At 45.9% G+C, this 19,552-nt stretch overlaps 1 protein-coding gene and 1 pseudogene across 1 annotated transcript; both read left to right on the plus strand.

Annotated features, from left to right (window-relative positions):
• The first annotated feature begins 57 nt into the window (after positions 1 to 57).
• DBI (diazepam binding inhibitor, acyl-CoA binding protein) lies at positions 58 to 5,130 on the plus strand. Its single transcript, XM_022590623.2, has 4 exons — positions 58 to 189; positions 1,218 to 1,335; positions 3,400 to 3,462; positions 4,841 to 5,130. The coding sequence occupies exons 1-4, from the start codon at positions 181 to 183 to the stop codon at positions 4,912 to 4,914; spliced, it is 264 nt and encodes an 87-aa protein (XP_022446331.1). The 5' UTR covers positions 58 to 180; the 3' UTR covers positions 4,915 to 5,130.
• A 2,454-nt stretch (positions 5,131 to 7,584) lies between these two features.
• The window catches only part of LOC111183404 (vomeronasal type-1 receptor 3-like), a 32,839-nt pseudogene continuing 20,871 nt past the window's right edge, over positions 7,585 to 19,552 (plus strand).

Consider the following 19,552-nt stretch of genomic DNA (forward strand, 5'->3'; position numbering starts at 1 on the left):
AGGCTGGGCACGCCCCCAGCGTACAGCTGGCTCCTGATTGGCTGCCTCTTGCTCTCCTGAGCGCTGTTGGGGAGGCCTGCGGCTGCGCCTCTAAAGGCGCTGGCAGTTGACTCTTGTGCGACTGCTTACTGCTCCTCGCCGTCTTCGCGGGCTTCCTGGAATCGTTGCAACGCCGCCGGCATGTCTCAGGTATAACGCGTGCCCAGCCTAGCTGCGAAGGTGCCACGGGGCGGGAGGCTGGCGCGGGGATCATCCCGCAGACACCACCGGGCAAGGTCTTTAACTTCCGGCTCTGCTGTTCTTCCTGGACCCATGCCCAGCGCACTCTTTGGACAGAGAGCCCTGTAAGCGGAACTTTCCGTGTTTGGACTCACAACACCGCTACTTAGCCCGCAACTGCTGGCAAGCTGCGCATGGGGAGGACTTCGCGGTGAAGCAGGAATTGGGGTTGGAGGCGAGGGTCCTAGGAAGACAGATAGGATGTAGTGGGTTACATGGATCAAAACAGTAAGGGGACCGTGTGCCCCATTCGGAAGGACACGGCAGGAGTAGGGGCGCCATACAGAGTGGAGAAGCAAGGAGGCTGTGGTTGAGAGCCTGGAGGTCAGGGAAAGTAGGGGCTGAGTGTCCGGCGTGAGGAGGGGTGACCTAGAGGTCTTTCCCTCCTTCGACTGTAGACGCTTTTCTGGGACCTAGCAGTGTGGGGCGACCTTTGGCTCCTCTACCCTCCCTCCAGTCAGGCACTGGGACAGAGGTCGGCGCTGGATGCCCTCTCTCAGGGGGAGGGGGCCAGCGGGCTCTGGTCAATGACACCGCTGCGCTCATGCCCTGTTCCTTTCTCAGCTATTTCAGTCACGCAGTGCCAGCCCTATCCGCAAGTCAGGGCTGTCCTGGGACCCTGTTCTGGCCAGGGAGTTGGCCACGCTGCCTTTTCTGTGAAGTGTATGCCCACTGCAGGCAGTCCTAGGCTGTCTCCTTCACCTCTGTTTCCAGTACCTGATACCTAGTATAGTGAGAGAGCCCAATGCATAGTTGTTCATCAAATGAGTGAACCGATGTGCTTCCCCTCCTGGTTTTGCTGAATCTTTCTAGTTGTGCTGTTGAGTTGAGGAAAGACTGCTTTTCCTCACCTGCACTGCAAGAGGAGTGCTGCCTTTCCAGCCCCCCCATCCCCACAACTGTGCTCTATTCAGGCCTCTTCTCTCCCTCGACTTTAGGCTGAGTTTGAGAAAGCTGCTGAGGAAGTTAAGCACCTCAAGACCAAGCCAGCAGACGATGAGATGCTGTTCATCTACAGCCGCTACAAACAAGCAACTATGGGTGACATAAATACAGGTATGCTGAGGTTCATCAAATGAGTGAGGGCCGAGACTCATCAAAGCTGGCTCAGCAGCCTTGGTTGGTGCTGGAACTCTTAATCCCTGGGTGGGAACCTCACTCTCAAAACCACCCACAGCCCTACTGCCCTACTCTTAAGGCAGTTCATGGGATTCCTGAGGTTTAAGCTGGGAGAGGTTCCCCAGAGATCATGTTCCTGGATGGGGTTCACAGACCCTGCACTGTTCTTGGTTTCTTGGTGGCTCATATAGCAGTATGCAAATCCTAGTTTGGGAAGAACTTTATTCATTCCAGCATTTTCCATCTATTTGGGAGGAAGCAAAGATCCCAGCTTGGGAGAAATTTGCTCCAAGCTCTCAGATCAGTAGTAGTTCTTTTGAACCATACTGCTTCCAGCCCAGATGGGCAGGATCAGTCAGAGCACTTGGCAGCTAGGCCAAGCCTGATGGCAGGAGCAGAGAAGCAGCTGGCTTCCTGCGGCAGGTCAGAAGCGTTTTTGCTGATAGCAGTTCCAGATGACCATTTGGTCCCTGTCAAAAAATCTTGGTACGGATTTTGAGGCCTTGGTTTGGACAACCATATTCTGTAATCCTGTCTTTTCTGCCTTGGACAGTTTTCATTCTGCCCATAAGTTCCTGAAACTCAGGAGTATATGGCAACAGCACGATGCAGCCTATGAAAGGATTCAGAGGTGGTGGCCATAGTAGCGTAGAAGGAGGTCACCCCGCCCCTGTTCAGGAGGGCAAGTGTAGCCCCCAATTCCACTGCAGTTGGAGTAGAAGGTGGAGCTGGTGGGCTGGCTGCTAAGGATCCTGGGCAGTGCCAAATCAAAGATTACAGGGTCGGCTTAGTTCCAAAAGGTCTTGTGGTGAAGGTGAGTTTTACCCTGGGTTTATAAACTCTGCATCTTCCTAGGGAGGCAGGAGAGATGAAATGGGGGTGACCAGAATGGCTGAGAAGCTTTTCTGACCAACACAATTTTCACAGAGACCGGCCTCTGCCCTGCTTTCACATAAGTATAGGTAGACTGGCTTGGGAATCTTATCACTTCCTGATTAGCTCACTCTAGGGCTGCACTGTCCAATACAGTAGCCACTAGCCACGTGCAGCTATCTAAATTTAAATGGCAAATACTTAAATAAAATCAACAGTCCAGTCCCCAGTCACACAAGCCGCATTCCAGGTGCTCAGCTGCCATAAGTGGCAGGTGGCCCCTGAGTTGGACAATGCAAATGTACAGCCTTTCCATCATCACGAAAGGACTGTTAGGATGTGCAGTTCTAGGATCCTGTTGATGATCCTGCAGGTGCAGTTTCGCTCAGGTATCCCTGGGAATGCTTCCTGGCAAGCACTTGGGGGGAGACTTGATGTTTCTCAGACACAGTGGTCCAGGCTATGGGCACTGCGATTGCTCCCCTTGGCTTTCTTCTCAGTGTGACAGTGAACGAGGTCAGCAGGGAAGTAGTAAGTGTGTTTTCCAAGTGCAACTGATAACAGGTCTATATGGGTAAAACCATGGTATAACTTAAAGGAATCTTGCCCTCACGAACAGAATTCCCACAAAACAACAAGAAATAGACTAACAATTTGGTAGCAGAATGGGGCAAGGATATGAACAGACAGTTCACAGAAAAGGACACCCAGAAAACTGATAATAATGTGGGAGAGAAATAGGGTGGGAAAAGTGGGAGGAAACTTTATAGTATTCCCCTTGTGGTGTTTGAATTTTAAACCAGATGAATGGATTGTAGTACTTGTTTAAAAAAAAAAAGAAAAAATAAAGTATGGTTCTTAAAAGAAATTTTGGAGTTATTTAATTTATAAGACAAGGACTCTCTAGTAATGAGAACAGTTTTCCTCCTACTTTCTCTAGATTTTAAATTTGGATTTCTGTACATGTGGGTTTCTGAAGGCAGAACCCGCCGTACTAGACCCATTTAACTCCATAGCAGAGCCTAGAAGGAATAGTGTAATAAAATATAGCTTTCATGGCAAGACGATTGATAAAGTTCCTTATTAGAACTTGCAGCAGGTCTCATGTCTTTCCCTCTCTTGTTTAAGAACGGCCTGGAATGTTGGACCTCAAAGGCAAGGCCAAGTGGGATGCCTGGAATGAGCTGAAAGGTAATTGTTCTAATACGTTTCCCTCATTTGGGAAGCCCAGTAATGAAATACTCTTCATTAAGGAGTATAAGGGGTGAGGAGAGAGAACACAGTGGATGAGGCACATGCTGGGGAACCAGTTTGACCGGGGCCAGAATGGAAAAAAAACTGGGCGGCCTACTTATTCTTCTAATACCATTTATGCCTTTTCCAAAAACACCATCTCTGAGTCATGGTATCATCTGGAGAGAGGAGGGGCTGGGGACCAGGCCACTAACAGACTGGGAGGTGATAAGAGTTGGCTTGGCCTTTATATGTATTTAGAATAAGGGGTGGTTTCCTGTCCAAACCTCCCTCTCCCCCACAAGGCCAGGCGGTGACCCTCTAGCCCAAGCAGCCCTCCCCAGTTCCCTTCCAGCCAGAAAGGCACCTTAAAAAAAGGAATGAACTAATGCGTGGCAAGCTGCTGGCACATCGTAGCCTTGGTGAATGGAGCTATTATGCGCTAAGCAACAGCAGGCAAGAAGTATCCCAGCTCTGACTTAATCACGTGCCACCTGCAGCCGTAAGACCCAAAAGTTGGCACTAAAGTGCCTGCCAGCTTTTGTGCCCTAGCTAGCTTGTTTCTGAATAAGCCCTCTGTCTTCCTGCAAATGAGAAACACTTGAATTCAAAAGGGGCCAGAATACAAAAAATATACTCCTAGGATTTGCAAGTAACTGGAAGAGGAATGCCCGTCTGACTGTCCATTCTTATTGGGCATTTCCATACCATTCCCAGGCCCCATGTACTTGCCCTTGCTCCAGAACACACTCTGATTCTCAGTGAGTATCTCTCCTTCACCGTAGAATCCAGGACTCTGGGCATCACTGTCTCTGAGGGGTATCTCCAGTGTCCTCTATATTCCCCTCCGAGAGCCAGCTGCTGTGCTCAGAGTTCTCAGAACTTTTCTCACAGCTTCTCTCTGGGGAGTAGAGGGTGCCTGGCTTTGTTTTTTCCCTGGCAGCTTAACAGCTCTGGGAGATAAGAGCCCGACAGAGAAATAGGTGATAGGTCAAAGCCAACTGTGAAAGTCAGCAGGACCAATAGTCACTGTAGCTCCCCACGTTAGGCTTGACATGACAGTAGGGGGACTCACATGGCCAGCAGGCCAGTGACAGGCCCTGGACAGCTGCACACACATTATGGGCTCAGTGCTTTATGGAGCATTGCCTGTGGACCAGGCTCCTTGAGGACTTCAAGTCAAATCCTGGCCAGGTCTGTGAGGTGTAGGTAGTAGAACCACGACCCACTTCACAGGTGAGAAATTGAGCCTCAGAGCATTAAACCAGGGCTCTAAAGTCTGCTACCTTTCTACCATGCTGCCTCTGTGACAAATAATCTTGTTGATGCCTTACAGGGACTTCCAGGGAAGATGCCATGAAAGCTTATGTCGACAAAGTAGAAGAACTAAAGAAAAAATATGGAATATAAGGGACTGGGTTTGGCTGCCAGCCACACATTTCACCTAAACTGATCTAATACCTTGTTTTTCTAATATTGTGGATGAAGTTAGTAAATGATTAGTTAACCCAGTTGCTCAAAATAGCCCAGGATATGACACTAACAGAGTAGGGGCTGAAATGGTTACTGATCCTTGCTGAGTAGTTTTTATCAATAGGTCAATTAAAAGTATGTTTGTTACTTTAAGTCTTTGATAACCTGGGTTCTTGAAATAATGTACTCTGTTGCGATCTCTCTTCCTCACTTTTTCTAACAATTTCATCTGGAAGTGTTTGAACTTACCCTTCTCACCCTCCTCTTGGAGGGTGGGCAGGCACTCCCACCTGTTGAGACCTGGCATGTGCTCACCTCTCGTGTGGAGGAAAAGGATTATAGAAGTGGCCTTTCCCACCTCCTTCCCTCAACTCCAGCCACACTGGTCAGGCAGGCTGAGATGTCGGTTTGCAGCTACTGCCAACCCTCTGTCAGGAACATTGCTGGCCGCAATGCTGGACGAAGGCAGGGTTGATGAGTGTCTGAGGTCCAACCAGTCCATGGTTGCAGAGCAAACAAGGGTGGAAGCCCCAGTCAGGGTGAAATGTGCATCTGCAGGGAGCATTCCCGGAGTCCGTGTGGAAGCTTGGCCACAGGCAGCTGGGCAGGCAAAAAACAAGTGGGGAAAGCAAGGGCTTAGCAGGGAGAAGGGCAATCAGGACCTAGGAAGGGCAAGGGGTTAAGGTTGCAGAGAAGAAAGGCTGGAGCTTGACTTTGGAGGATGCAGGCAGTTGCATAGTAAAAAGGAAGAAAAGGAGACAGCTGTCAGACCCTCCCTGCCCCATGTTCCCCGTCAGTCACTTCCACAGTCCTACAGGGGAAGCACTCGTATTTCCATTTTGCGGGTGAGGATGCTAAGGCCGAAAGGAATTCAGGAGAGGCTCTCTGAGGCCAGGAAGTTTAGTTCTCCCGTCCTGAGCCTGTACCCTGGTTTTAGACATAGTTCAGCCTTGCTCGACAGTGAGACCTGAGCATTACAGTGACTTGGCCAGGGTCACTCAGCTGGTAAAGAAACTCAGAACCAGCGTTCAGGTGCAGATCTCCCTGGTCCAGATACCTGTACCATCCAAGGTGGCCTCACAGGCATGAACAGCACTGTGATGGGAGACACAGGAGCAGCAGGGAGGACAGGCATCTGGTGGGGCTGGCGGACGGCAGGCTCACAGGCCCGGCCGCTCCGCAGCATGTGGGATCCTCCCAGACCGGGGCACGAACCCATGTCCCCTGCATCGGCAGGCGGACTCTCAACCACTGCGCCACCAGGGAAGCCCCAAAAGTACAGAATTTGACCGTAGGTGATGGGGAGCTGCTGGGGAGTCGACATGGTCAAAGGCATTCAGATGGTCAGTCTGACTGTATCAGTAATTATTGAGAGTAGCTAATCGTCCTGTTCCAGCCCAGGCTGCCCAAGGAAAGCTAAGCCCCACAGCTCAGATGTAGATGGTAAGGTCACCCCAACAAAGGAGTAAGGTCAAGGTCGAAAACACAGACACGCGGCCCAGGGGAGGTGACATCCTGAATAGCAGTGTCACTTGTGCAGCACCAGTTCCTGGGCACGGATGCGACTGAGGACATATGAGGCAGGGAGCCCACCGTCCTCTCCCACCTGGCTTCACTCCACCCAGGCTGCCAAGACCACCCAACTCATGGGCATCTGTGAGCCCCAAGGGAGGCAATAAGGAGTCATAGCCACTCACCTGTACCCATATTTGGATCATCTTTGCTCGGTTATTGGCTGTTTCAGGAGTAAACCAAAGGACAAACAGTCTTACATAGAGGCCAAGGTATGGTGCTTGTCCAAACAGACCTGATCCAGGGTCGGGCCTAGCGCACCCACCCCGGGGTTGTGAGAAGCTCCTGGCATACAGTAGGTGCCCTGGTGTGTAGCACTTTATCAGGAGTTTCTCTCTCACCCTCCTTCAAACTAATTTTTGTCCCTGGCAGCATCCCTTGCAATATCTATCAGAGTCAGGGACCTAGCACAAGAGCAAATTATCACTCCTTTGGTAACACTGGAGAGGGTGTGGATAAGAAAAGCACCTGCCTAGTATCCTGCCCCATTTCTAGCTTGTGAAAGGCAGCCTGTGCTCAGGCTCCATGTCACTGCCTCGCTGCCAGCCAGGATCCCGGAAGAGTGGGCCTGAGCTTAAGGAAGCCCTGATAAAGATAGCACAGTCCGGCCCCCTGCAGTTAGTGACACTCCGCTAAGATTGTACTGTGATGACTCGTATCCCTTCTCCAGCGGATGCCGACTGCAGAGAAACACTGGAGTGAAAAGGCAGACCCAAGGCCCCTCTGCCCACCCCTGGCTTGGCCTCTGATGGGTGGCCGTCCTTTGCGGAGGACCTGCAGTGCCAGGCTCCCTCTCAGTCTCTTTGCTTCAGTTCTGAATGTCATCCATGGTGCCTTGAGGTGGGGACTACACCTCCTAGCTGTGTGATGGGGGTTACCGTGTCCATTATTCAAAGGAGGAAATGAAGACTCAGGTGATGAGTAGATCCAAACCCAGAGACCTCTGGCCGGGGAAGGCCTTTCTCATCCCCTTCCATCACGTTGCCTCTCGTGACCGCTGGCTACCCCTCCCTTTGCACCTCCTTCGGCTGTCCGATGACGGTGGTGACCCTTATCTTGCTGGGCCAGCGTAAGACGCTGCGGAATCCCACACCTGCTGGCAGCTCCTTCCTGAAGAGTGGCTTCGAAAAGCAGGTCACCTCTCCAAGGCTGCAGTGGGGTCCAGGCGAGCTGTACTTTTTAAGCACCTCGGGTGATTCCGAGGCTCTGCCATGTTTAGGAGAGGCCCTCCCCACTCACTATAAAGTAGTGGTACCGGTTTCTCCGAAAGCAATGTTGGTCTGGCATTCTGAGAACATGTCACCAGTAGCCTTGGGGGCTGTGCCTGCTCTCGTAGCCTCTTCAGGAGTCTATGTACAGCCCAGGGAGGGCTCACAGGTCTGGGGAAAAAATGCGATAGGCAGTGGGGAGCAGGCAGGACACCAGTCTTCACCCCCTCCTCAGGTACACCCCACACTTGGGTGGGACATCTTACCTCCAGTCTGACTTTGGTGACAGACGTACATGTGAATCCCACTTCAGGCTCTCAGGTGCTGAATCACCTATCTTCTTAGAGCCACACTTCCTTCATCTGGAAAATGAGCCAATAAAATGGGTAAGGTGCTTAGCATGATGTCCAGCAAACAGCAACTTGCTAGCAGCCTGGAGGGTTTCCCTTATCCTCACCCTCAGTACTTCCCTCCCCAACTGTGTGGACAAGCCTTGGCCTGAGGACACAAACTGCTGCTCCCTTCTTAGCAGCGCTTCAATAATTGGGGGTCAGCCATGGCCTAGGGTGTTCTCCCTATTCCAAAGTAGTTCCAAGATCCAAAAGCCTGGGAACTGCTGCTATGGATCAGGGACCAGGCATCTTGGGGGACATGGAAAGGCCACTGGATTGCAATCTGGGGACCTTGGCTCAGCCATTGCCCTAGTTACATGGACATAAGGCAAGTTGGGTCACCTCTGTAAGCCTCAGTTTCTTCAATAAAATGGGGCTGAGCAGAAGGTCATGTGTCCAGCGTAGAAAGGAAGGAGAGCCAGAGGTGGGGAACAAGAAGGCCCCAGGGATGGCCGGCTTGACAGGAATCAGGCTGGGAAGTTGTGAGGGGGCGGTTTAAACAGCCAGATGAATAAAGGTGTGTAAAATTAAATTACAGGTATTGGACATGAAAGGATGCTCAGCATCACTAATCATTAGAGAAATGCAAATCAAAACTACAATGAGGTATCACCTCACACGGGTCAGAATGGCCATCATGAAACAGTCTACAAACAATAAATGCTGGAGAGGGTGTGGAGAAAAGGGAACCCTCTTGCACTCTTAGTGGGAATGTAAATTGATACAACCACTATGGAGAACAGTATGGACGTCCCTTCAAAAACTAAAAATAGAGCTACCATACGACCCAGCAATCCCACTACTGGGCATATACCCTGAGAAAACCATAATTCAAAAAGAGTCATGTACCACAGTGTTCATTGCAGCTCTGTTTACAATAGCCAGCCAGGACATGGAAGCAACCTAAGTGTCCATCAACAGATGAATGGATAAAGAAGATGTGGCACATGTATACAATGGAATATTACTCAGCCATAAAAGGAAACGAAATTGAGTTATTTGTAGTGAGGTGGATGGACCTAGAGCCTGTCATACAGAGTGAAATAAGAAAGAGAAAAACAAATACCGTATGCCAACACATATATATGGAATCTAAAAAAAGGAAAAAGGGTGGTCTGAAGAACCTAGGGGCAAGACGGGAATAAAGATGCAGACGTGGAGAATGGACTTGAGGACACGGGGAGGGGGAAGGGGAAGCTGGGACAAAGTGAGAGAGTGGCATGGACATATATACACTACTAAGTGTGTGAAGTGGATAGCTGGTGGGAAGCAGCCACACAGCACAGGGAGATCAGCTCGGTGCTTTGTGACCACCTAGAGGGGTGGGATAGGGAGGGTGGGAGGGAGGGAGATGCAAGAGGGAAGAGATATGGGAACATATATATATGTATAGCTGATTCACTTTGTTATAAAGCAGAAACTAACACACCATCGTAAAGCAACTATACTCGAATAAAGATGTTAAATTAAATAAATAAATAAATTACAGGTATTCGGAGTTGAGGATGAGCCCAGAGAAATAACCAGCGGAGGCAGGCTTTAAGGGGCTGTGGCTTTGCGCTGGCTCAGGACAGGACAGCACCTCTGCCCTCAGCAGCTCCCAGGGAAGAGACGGTCAAAATGTTTCTTCCCTTATTTATTTATTTATTTGTGTGATTGCACACAACCTCTCTTTTGAAAGGGCTTGAGGTAACTAAGAACAGACCCCCAAAATGAGCAAAGCCCCATCAGGATCCTAGGTCTAAGGGTAACTCAGATGCCCTCCTTGTTCTGAAAGAGCTGTAAACCAGAAACTGCAACAGAAGTGCCCTTGGTTGCCCTCTCTGTACACCTCCAAACAGAGAATCCCCCTTGCTTCGCAACACCCACCTGCCTTGAATACAACTCAACCCTTGGAGGACCAGGAATTAGTCGACCTACAGCTTTTTTCTTATTTTGTGATTTTTTTTAATTTTATTTATTTTATTTATTTATTTTTGGCTGCGTTGGGTCTTCGTTGCTGCGCGCGGGCTTTCTCTAGTTGCGTCGAGCAGGGTCTACTCTTCGTTGCAGTGTGCGGGCTTCTCATTGCGGCGGCTTCTCTTGTTGCAGAGCACAGGCTCTAGGCGCGCGGGCTTCAGTAGTTGTAACACGTGGGCTCAGTAGTTGTGGCTCACGAGCTCTAGAGCGCAGGCCCAGTAGTTGTGGCGCACGGGCTTAGTTGCTCTGTGGCATGTGGGATCTTCCCGGACCAGGGCTCTAACCCGTGTCCCCTGCATTGGCAGGCAGATTCTTAACCACTGCGCCACCAGGGAAGTCCCATTTTGTGATTTTTTTGATAAGTATTCTTGCTAAGTAATCAATGAACTAGTGTAAGTCTAGACTGAAAATATTTTCCTTTTTATGTAGCTGTAAAGATAGCCCCACAAAGGCTTTCCAGAGAAATCAGCGAGATATCAAAAACAGCACAGAACCCTGCACTTGGTGCAGGGTAGCCTAGTGTGTGACTTGTAGGGCCCCAAAATGCCCTGTTAGAGTGGGTTAGATTGTGTTCCCCCAGGAGATACATCCAAGTCCTAACCCCACACACACACACACACACACACACACCCCAACACCTGTGGATGTGACCTTATTTGGAAAGAGGGTCTTTGCAATTGTAATTGAAACAAGGATCTCAAGACAAGATCATCCTGGATTAAGGCTGGGTCCTAGTGCAATGACTGTTGTTCTTGTAAGAGGAAGGAAAGGCAAATTTGAGACCAAGACATGCACAAAGAGGAGGACAACGTGAATACGGGGACACAGGTTGGAGTTACATATCTAGGAGCCAAGGAATGCCAAGGGCTGCCGGCAACACCAGGAGACAAGAGAGAAGCGTGGAATGGGTTTTCTCTGACTCCCCAGAAGGAACCAACCCTGCCCATACCTTGCATCTGGACTTCTGGCATCCAGAATTGTGGGAGAATAAATTTCTGGTCTTTTTTAGTTACCCAGTTTATGTGATTTGTCACAGGAGCCCTAGGAAAGTGATATGCCCACTGATCCCCGTGTGGCCGCTCATGGGCTGGTCTCTTACACCAGTAGCCTTTCTTTAGAAGACCCTGAATGTCTTGGTCAAGTACAAATGAGACACCATTATGTGGAGGGCTCTCTTGTGAATACTTGATTGGGCTCACCTCTGTTAGAAATCAGGGGCCTTAAAGGCATGGGAATGAGCACAGTTCTGGTGGAAATCATGAAAAAGCTAGGGCTCAGGTTGCTGCCAAGGCGACCATGCTTAGAAATCACCCACCGGCACCAGGGCATGAGCATCTGGTAGGAGATTTGCCAAAAGAAAGGGGCGACTGCAGAGTGGGAGGGGATTGGAAGGACTCATTATCTCAGCCCTTCACACAGTTTTGCCTAAGTGTGGCCCTGAGGAACGTTGCCAGTTCACCAGGCCATATAATTTGAATCACAAAGTGGCCACGCTTATTCTTTCTGACCTTGAGTAAGTTTCTTACTTTCTCTGAGCCTCAGATTTTTTTTTTTTTTTTTGTCTATAAAATAGGGCTAATCTATATGGTGCAGAATTGAGTGAAGATTTAATAAATGCCTAATACACAAAAGAAAAATGAATACATGATAGCTATTATTAATCAACAAAAGTGTTTTGAATGAATAAAGAATGAATTAATCTTTTTTTTTTTTTTTTTTTTTTTTTTTTGCGGTACGCGGGCCTCTCACTGTTGTGGCCTCTCCCATTGCGGAGCACAGGCTCCGGACACGCAGGTTCAGCGGCCATGGCTCACGGGCCCAGCCGCTCCGCGGCATGTGGGATCTTCCAGGACCGGGGCACGAACCCGCGTCCCCTGCATCGGCAGGCGGACTCTCAACCACTGCGCCACCAGGGAAGCCCATGAATTAATCTTTTTATGGTTTTAAGATCTGAGAGGTTCTGGTTGAGGTAGCCAAGACTCTTCCCCAATACTAAACTGTATATCCTTTGTGCTCATGTGCGCTTGGACCAGCACCCCTGCTTTTGAGGTATAATTCCCCCTCCCCTATTCCTGGGGAATTAGCCCATCAAGGTCCTAGAGTATAGGAGGGATCATTTTTCCTGAAGGTCCCAGCATGAAAATCCTAGAGAAGAATGATTGTCTGGGTCTTTCGACCCTCTTTGAATGATCTCATGGCCAGCGGCCTAGAACACCTTAAGTGGCCAGGCCTCAGTGGAAAGTTTGCCCATCCTCCAAAATCTCTAACTGTAGGGACATGATAAGCGGGAGCTGCTTGCTGCCATCTTTCCCAGAAGCATGGAAGAAGCTGTTTGCCATAGCAAAGAATGATGTCAATAAAACCTCTTACCTGAGATTTTATTTGGACACTTTATCTGTTGCTGTATAACAAGCCACCCCCCAAATTAGTGGCTTAAAATAACAACTATACTTTCATTATCATTTTCTTGGTTCTGGGCTTGACTAGGCTCAGTTGAGCGGCTCTTGTTCAGGATGGCTCATGTGGTTGCAGCTAGATGGTGGTGGGGATGAGGTCACCTCAGAGCTTCCTCACTCACATGTCTAGTGGTTAATGCTGGCTGTCAGCCAGAGCACCTACACACAGTTCTCCATATGGCTTGGGCCTCCTCACAGCATGGTGGCTGAGCTCCCAGAGTGAGTGTGCCAAGGGACCCAGGTAGAATCTGTACTGCCTTTTATAACCTAGCCTCAAAAGTCACACGGTATCACCTCTGCCATAGTCGTAGCCCACCCAAATTCAAGGAGGAAGAACACGGACCCCATTCTTGATGTGAAGAGTATCATAATCACAATGTAGGAAAGGCCTGTGGGATGGGAGACACGGTGGCAGCTATTCTGGGTTAGACATAACCTGCCAGAGATTTATGGGCATATTGCATGTGGCCTCCACCAAACGGTCCTTTCCAGATAACTGAACCACTACATCCTCTTTTTGCTTAAGCTAGTTTGACATGGGCTTCTGTCACTTCCTGGCTACAACATAACGCACATCTCACAGGGCTACTCTAAGGATTAGATGATTGATAATGCTTGCAAAACTCACAGCACAATGCAAACTATAGGAGCTCCGTAAGTGGAAGTTCCCTTCCCCCCTGATCCTTCCCTTCCAGTGACTCCTCATTTCCCCTGTGGCTAGTGAGAATTTGCAACTAATGCCATCTATGTTGCAAGACAGCAGTAGCAGTAACCTTCACCACCATGAACAGTTCATATCACGTGCTTACAACTACAGTCAGGAATTTTGTAGTACATTTGCTCCAGCCCAATACAGAGAGAACTCTGCTCTTAAGCTGTAGTCTTTGTTCCTTCTACCCACCAATTTAACATTTCCATCAATATGATCCCAAGCTGGAACCTTCACTGACTTCATATTATAAGCAAAAGATTTTGCAAATTGATTTTTTTACGAGTTTATAAACAAGCCTTTTAAGATACAGTTTCTTTACATTATATCCCAAATCCCTAGACAGACATCACTTTCATACCCCAGTCCCAGACTATGCTGCTTTTAAAAAAAAATTTTCTCTGATTTGAAAAACAATGTGCATGCATTGCAGAAAACTTGGGAAATACCGGAAATATGAAAAAGAGAACAAGTTACTTCTCATAATCGTATAGCATATAACGGGAATCACATTGTATATAAAATTCTGTAACCTGATTTTTCTCCTCTAAAAGCATATCGTGAAAAATGTCTGCATAATATTTGCATTACATTGTTGGACTGTAATTTAATTAGTACCCTGATGGACAATATCCAATTTTGCTATTATTATAATACTTTGTTAAACAATTTTATATACAGGTCTTTGAAAACATGTTGATTCTTCACCCTAATTTACTGATTCAAAATGTATGATCTTTTATACATATTTTTAAATTATTTCCATAAAAAGTTCTTACTGGTAATGTACAAAAATGCTCGTTCACTATCACATCCTTGCCAGCACTGAGTATTATCACTTAAAAATTATTTTGTTTTTACAATTTGGCAGGTAAAAAATGGTGTTTTGCAGTTTGAGACTCCCTTGAAAGTGAGAGGGTTTGACGTCTTCTCCAGGTTCCTCCCTCTAGGGGCCTCTGCTCCTCCAGACTCTCCCTCCCTCTGTCTCAATCTCTCTGCCATCTTTTGCACAGTTTCAGCTCGTTTGTTTGGAGCAGACGTTTCTTTCTCAGTTCCAGCTCTTCTCTCCAAAGTCTCAATCTGCCTGGGAGCATAAGGCCAGATGTTTTCCATTAACCGAGGTCACGTGTGTTAAATGGTTAACCAGGAAGCCCCTGGAGGCGGCAGGAGTTCCCAGTTGGACTGCACCCAGGAAAACCGCATGGGGCGGAGGCGCATCCCCTAGGCTGGGCTGGCCGGATGCCACAGGCGGGGGGACATCAAACGCCTAGCCTTTCCTGGAGTCTCTGCGGGCTGAATGTGAGGACGCAATCCTCCTGCACCACGCAAACAGTCAAGACGCACATGCTTGCACAGGATCCTGAGCTCTTGGATGGGCGGAAGGAATGGTGTTCCTGGCTGGGAGGGAGGAAGCCGCTTTCCTGCAGGGGTGGCCCCAGGCCAGAACAGAGGGACACACAGATTGAGGGAGGGTCTGCAGAAGCAGGTGATGCAGAGCAGGAAAAACTGGCCTTCTTTTAGCCACACGGAACTTTGAAGGACTTTTTAAGGACTTTCAACTTATTTCTGTCCATTTAGTTATGAAACGTTACAAACCTACAGAAAAGTGAAGACTCTTTTTTTTTTTACAGTGATCACCCGAGTATCCCCTAACTCCATTTTTACCACAGCATTTTACTCTAGTTGTTTTATCATACAGCAATCCATCCACTACTGTATCCAGCGACCTGAATGATTTATTGGATGCAGTTCAAAGTAAGTTGCAGACATTAGTATGCTTCTCCCTGAATACTTAAGCATATATATTATTAAGTAGAGTTCAACATTTGCTTACAGTTTTTTTATTTCTTTGGGGTAAAATTTATTCACAAAAAATGCAAAAATCTTAAATGTACCAACTGATAAGTTTTAACAAGTGCATGTACCTGTACAACCCAGATCCCTATGAAAATATAGAACACAACCGTTGATCCAGGAAGTTCCTTCATGTCCCTTCCCAGCCACTATCTGTCATCATGCTCTCAGAGGCAAACATTGCTCTCATTTTTTTCTACCATAAATTAGTTTTGCCTGTTCTGCAACTTCATATGGGTGAAATCATACATTTGTATCCTTTGTGGGAGGCTTCTTTCACTCCATCTAAGGACACTTTATTATGTACGAGAAAACTATCAAACTATAGGGCCAGCCAGAAACCCAGTTTTTATTTGAGACGAGGGAAAAACTTTTTGTTAAATAGAATTTCATTTAAAACCACAGTGGGAAACACCATTAAGAGAGTACAAAGACAAGCCACAGAGTGGGAAAATATGCTTGCTATATGTCTATCCTACAAAATACCTATATCCAGAATATATAAAGAATTCCTACAGATCAATAACAAAAAGACAGATAACCCAATGGAAAAATGAATAAAAGACTTGAACTTCTCAAGGAGGCTATCCAAGTAGCCAAACAACACATGAAAAGTTGCTCAATCTCACTAGTCATCAGGGAAATGTAAAACCATGATGTGAGACAAGTACACAGCCAACAGAATAGCAAAAATGAGAAAGAAAAAAAAAAAATGTCAAGAGTTGGCAAGGACGTAGAGCAACCAGAACTCTCATCAGCACAAATATTTTTTTTTACAACTGTGTGGCAATACCTACTAAAGCTAAACATGCATATACCCTATGGCCCAGTAATTCAATTCCTGGGTACACACACAAGTGAAATGCACACACGTGTTCACGAAAAGACATGTACAAAAATGTTCATAACAACACTATTCACAATAGCCAAAACCTGGAAACAACCCAAATGCCCATCAACAGGAGTATAGATAGCTAATGTGCACACAGTGGCATAATAAATGGACAAACTACAGCCTCATGCAACAATATGGACAAATCTCACAATATTACAGTGAGTGAAAAAAAGACAAAAGATAGCATAGATATCAAACTGCTTAACAAAATATTAGCAAATCAAATCCAGTGATATATAAAAAGGATAAAGTGAGATTTATTTCAGCGATACAAGTTTGGCCTAACATTCAGAAACTAATTGCTTTAATTCATACCAAAAGACTAAAGAAACAAAATATGATTACTTCAAAAGATGGAGGAAAAGCACTTGACAAACGTCATCTCCCCATTCATGACAGAAACTCTCAACAAACTAAGATCACAAGGAACCTTTTTCAACTTGATGAAGCGTATAAACAATACAACTACAGCTAACATCATACCTAATGGTGAAAGACTGAATGCTTTCCCTCTAAGATTAGGGACAAGTACAAATGACCACTCTCACTTCTATTCAACTGTGTACTGGAGGGTCTAACAAGGCACTGTGGTAAGAAAAAGAAATATCTAGGTTGGAAACAAAGAAGTAAACCTATCTTTATTCAGAGATAATATGATTACATCGAAAGAAAAACTCAAGGAGTCTACAAAAAAGCTGCAACTAATAACAGAGTTTAGCAATATCACAGGATGCAAGAGCTACTCTTCTGCTAACTTTCAATTTATCAGATATGTGTTTTGAAAATATTTTCCGCCAGTTTGTGGCTTGTCTTTTCATTCTCTTCACAGTGTCTCTCAAAAAGCAGAAGTTTTAAATTTTCTTTCACGGATCATGCTTTTGGTACTTTATCTAAAAAGTCATCACCAAATCTAAGATCTCCTAGATTTTGTCTTATGTTATCTTCTAGGAGTTTTATAATTTTGTATTTTACATTTAAGTCTATGACCCATTTTGAGTTAATTTTTGTGAAACACGTAAGGTTAATGTCTAGAATAATTTTTTATAACAAGTGGATATGCAGTAATTCCAACACCATTTGTTGAAAAGACTACCCTTTGCTCCTTTGTCAAAGATCAATTGACTGTTTTCTGTTCCATTATTCTCCTTGTCTATTCTAGTACCTAATACCACACTGTCTTGATGACTGTAGCTTTATTAGTCAACTGATTTTTGACAGTGGTCCCAAAATGATTCAGTGGGGAACGGGATAGACTTTTTGACAGATGGAGCTAAAACAACTGAAATCCATACGGAAAAAAAATTAAAGCTGTCCCTTTTTTCATACCATATATAAAAAATTAACTCAAAATGGATCATAGACCTAAATATAAAAGGTAAAACTATAAAACTACTAGAGGAAAACATAAGAAAATATTTGAAACCTTGGGGTAAGCAAAGCTTTCTTAGATAGGACACAAAAAACACAAAGCACAAACCATAAAGAAAAAAATTGATAAATTGCATTTCATCATAAAACATTTACTCTTCAAAGATGTAATTAAGAAAATGAAAATGAAAGGGCAAGGCTAAACTGGGGGGAAGATATTAGCAATACATTTACCTGACAAAGAAATTGTATCTAGAATATATAAAGAGTTCTTACGACTCAATAATAAAAAGAAGATAAAGAATCCAATTTCTAAAACTTGGTAAGAGATTCTAAGTCACTTCAAAAAAGAAGATATACAAAGGGGTAATAAGCCCAAGGGAAGATACTTAGCATCATTAGTCATCAGGGAGATGCAAGTTAAAACCACAGTGAGATACCATTACATATACACTAAAATGTCTCAGATTAAAAAGACTGACACTACTAAGCGTTGAAGAAGATGTGGAGCAACTATATATTGCTAATGGGAATGTAAAATGGTGTGACCACTTCCCAGTTTGGTAGTTTCTTATAAAGTTAAACAGACCTTTACCCTATGACCGAGCAATTCCTCTCTTTAGTGTTGACGAAAGACAAATGAAAACACATGTCCACTCAAAACCTAATACCCAAATGTTCACAGCAACTTTATTCTCAATGGCCAAGAAACAATTCCAATATCCATACAGGAGAATGGAAGAGAAAATTGTTGTGTACTCATACAACGGGACTGCTACTCAGCAGTAACATGGAACTACTGAGACACGAATGGATATCCAAAACATCAGCCTGGGTGAAAGACGTCAGACACAAGAGCACATTATTTTATACTTCACTTACATGAAACTCTAGAAGAGACAAATCTAATCTACAGTGTCAAAAACCAGATCAGTGATTGCCTGGGGCCAGAATGGAAGTGCAGAACTGTTTGAGAAGGAATACAAGGGAATTCTTTTGAGTGATATAAATGTCTTCTATCTTGATTGTGGCGGTCTACGTGAATACATAAATTTATCCAAACTCATCAAAATGTATATTTAAAATGAGTGCATTTTATTGTATTCAATTATACCTCAATAAAATTAATGTTTTTTAAAGTAACAAAAAAAGCAGCATTAGAGACAGAAATTAAGTTGTATTTTAATTACACCTTACATTTTAAGTCTAATAAAATTTGGATACACTTCCGGTCTTGCCGAAGAAAGAAAGGCTGTCATATATGTGAAAACTATACTTGAAAAAAGTACTATAGAAGAGAGATGTCTCGGGAAAACAATTAAGTTCATGTTCTAGCAATGAAAATAATAGGTAATTCAAAGGCAGAGGTCCTGGCGTGCCAGGACGTTATCCTGGAGAAGGCAGAATTTGAGGCAGACATCACAGGCACTAGAATTTGTGTGAGAGGCAGAAGGCATTGCAGGTGGAGAAACCCCAAGTCTAAAGCTGTGCAGGTGACAGTGACCATGAAATATCTGTGTAGGAGAAGACTGGGCTGTCACATGTAGGCCTGACAGCCCAGGGCCCTGGAAGGAGGATGGGGACCTACCCACAATTGTGTAGGAAGACAGAACAGGGCTGGAGACAGTCCAGAGAGAGCCAGCTATGGTTCTCAGAGGGATATGCAGAGATGGCATAATTGCTCCCTGGATGGAGTGGGCCCAGGTCTGGAAGAAGGAAGGCCTGAGGGCCTGATGAGCGGAGTGTGAAGCCCCCAGGGAGTCAGCCCTAGGGCAGAGTGCTTAAAGTATGGGACTCACCTCAGTGCCAGCAGGCCTGGATTCAAATCCTGGCTCTGCCACTTATTACTAACCTCTCTGAGACGCCATTTACTCATCTGGAAGGGGGGTTGTTACGAGGACTGGATGAAATCAAATGTATTCAGATGCATAAAGCGCCTGGCACCCAGCATCTACTCAGTAAGTACAGCAGTTTTTATTGTGAGGAGGGAACAAAGACTTAGTGTACAAATTCCAGAAGATGAGGTCAAGAAGTCCCTACCTATTATATACGTATAGCCAAACCCCTTCACTGAGTTCCTATGATATCCTGCAAGTATGTCTCTTGGCAGACTGATCACATGCACGGAATTTAAATGATCTGCTTATGTGTCTGTGGTCCCC

Source organism: Delphinapterus leucas, chromosome 8, assembly GCF_059928025.1.
Source record: "Delphinapterus leucas isolate spDelLeu-1000000601 "Yukka" chromosome 8, BTC_Dleu_Yukka2, whole genome shotgun sequence".
NCBI lineage: Eukaryota > Metazoa > Chordata > Mammalia > Artiodactyla > Monodontidae > Delphinapterus > Delphinapterus leucas.